At 36.1% G+C, this 1932-nt stretch overlaps 1 protein-coding gene across 1 annotated transcript; it reads right to left on the bottom strand.

Moving 5' to 3' along the window:
- Positions 1-567: 567 nt before the first annotated feature.
- LOC145670156 (general transcription factor II-I repeat domain-containing protein 2B-like) lies at positions 568-1023 on the bottom strand. Its single transcript, XM_081738527.1, has one exon. The coding sequence runs from the start codon at positions 1021-1023 to the stop codon at positions 568-570; it is 456 nt and encodes a 151-aa protein (XP_081594653.1).
- Positions 1024-1932: the final 909 nt, after the last annotated feature.

Raw genomic sequence — 1932 nt, 5'->3', positions numbered from 1 at the left:
GTTGCGAGTTGAAAAAAATGTAAAAGAGAAGGATCTCCAAGGCAGCTTCTGAAGCGATTCTTCACAATTTTCATGGTGGAAAATGCACTTTCACACAAATAAGTACTACCAAACATTGACACTATTTTCTGACCAAACTCACAAAAGTTAGTGAAACGTTCGTTAGAAAGAGCCTTAAAAAATCTACTCCTTTCTCTGTCCTTGTCTGAAAGAATGGGTCAGCCTGAAGGTCACAAAGTTCGAGCTGTAAGTTTGGAGGTTGTTCTTCGATGTCCGTTGTCAATGGATCTGTGAATAATGCAATGTCGTTTTTCAGTTTGTGAAAATCTGAGAATCTTGCATTAAATTCATTCATGATACTTTCGATGTGTCTACAACACAACTCAGAAAAATCAAATGCTTCTTTTTCAAAATCTAATGTCAGACGATTGCAACTTGGAAAGTGTGCTAAATTATTTTTCCCTAAAGTAGAATGGAAAAGCTTCAGTTTGTTACGGAATCCATTGATATGCCCCATTAGATCAGAAACTAATTGACCTTTTCCCTGTAGTTTTTTGTTCAGTTCATTTAGATGCCCTGTAATATCTGCAGAAATGCCAAATGTCGAAGAAAGTCAGCACTTCGAAGCTCCTCTTCTAGGCATGTGGTGTCTGATGGAACGAACTGGTTAAGAAAATCAGGGATTTCTTTCCTTAGTTCAAAAAATCTTTTAAGACAATTTCCTGCACTTAACCACCTAACGTGATTGTAAAGAAGTAGGTCTCCATATTCTGATTCCACGTCCTCTAAAAATTGACGAAATTGGCAATGTAAAAGAGCTGTATTACCATCCCTTATTATGTTGATTGTTTTGACAATCTTTTTGAGGACTTCGTCTTGCTTTAATGATTTGCCACAAAGAGCTTCTTGATGAATAACACAATGAAATGCAGGGCAATTTATACCATTTTCTCTTAAAGGCCTACTAGTCCAGCCTTCTCCCCTACCATCGCTGGTGCACCATCTATTACAATTGATGAACATTTTTGAAAACCACCAAATTTTTCTACAGAATTTTTAACTGCTTCATAAATGTCCCTTCCCTTTGCGGTACCACGAAGAGGATACACGTTTAACAACTCCTCTTTACTCGAAAAATCTTCCTGTGTTGTTCGTATAAAAATCAGAAGCTGACTTACATCTGTGTGATCGGTACTTTCATCAAGGCACAAGGAGAAGAAACGGCACTTCCCGATTTCGTTTGAAATGTTTTTTTTCCACTTGGTCACCTATTTCTAATACTCTTCTCTGTACAGTCTGATGAGAAAGCGGCACAGATTCGAAGTGATTCGCTAATTTTGTGTCACCAAAAGCCTTTGCCATTTCTATCGCGCATCTCTTCATTATAATTCCGTCACTGAAAGGTTTTTTGGCTTTAGCAAGCTGCAGAGAAACTGCATATGAAGCATGCAACGTACAGGTTTGAATTGTATTTACTTTACTAAACATACCTGTTTGATGCTTCAATTTTTTCTTCAAATCTTCGATCAACACTTTTCTAGCCTCACCTTCGTGTTTATTGAATTTATTTTCATGCATAGTTGAATAATGTCTCTTCACATTGTATTCTTTGTATTCATTGACACAACCTGCATGCATATTAAACATTGCAACTTTCCTATGTGATTTGTTATGAAATAGTCATTTTCCCAACGCTCCTGATATACTCGATTTTCATTTTCTATTTTACGTTTTCTTCCACTCATTTCTCCAATGCAACAAAATCAAAACAAAACAAACACTTGCACAATGAACACTTCACTTCAACAATCAATCAATCTGTGAAATGACGAGTGCTAGAAACCCGAAGACTACTTTAAAAAAAATTAAAATAAAGAATAAAAACGGATACAGTTCCAAAACTTTAAACGTTATAAGACAGACTGCAGTATT

Source organism: Thermobia domestica, chromosome 14 (assembly GCF_964235325.1).
Source record: "Thermobia domestica chromosome 14, izTheDome1.hap1.1, whole genome shotgun sequence".
NCBI classification, from domain to species: Eukaryota; Metazoa; Arthropoda; class Insecta; order Zygentoma; family Lepismatidae; genus Thermobia; species Thermobia domestica.
Note: the sequence above shows the minus strand (reverse complement) of the source record. Positions and strands in the feature narration are given on the sequence as shown.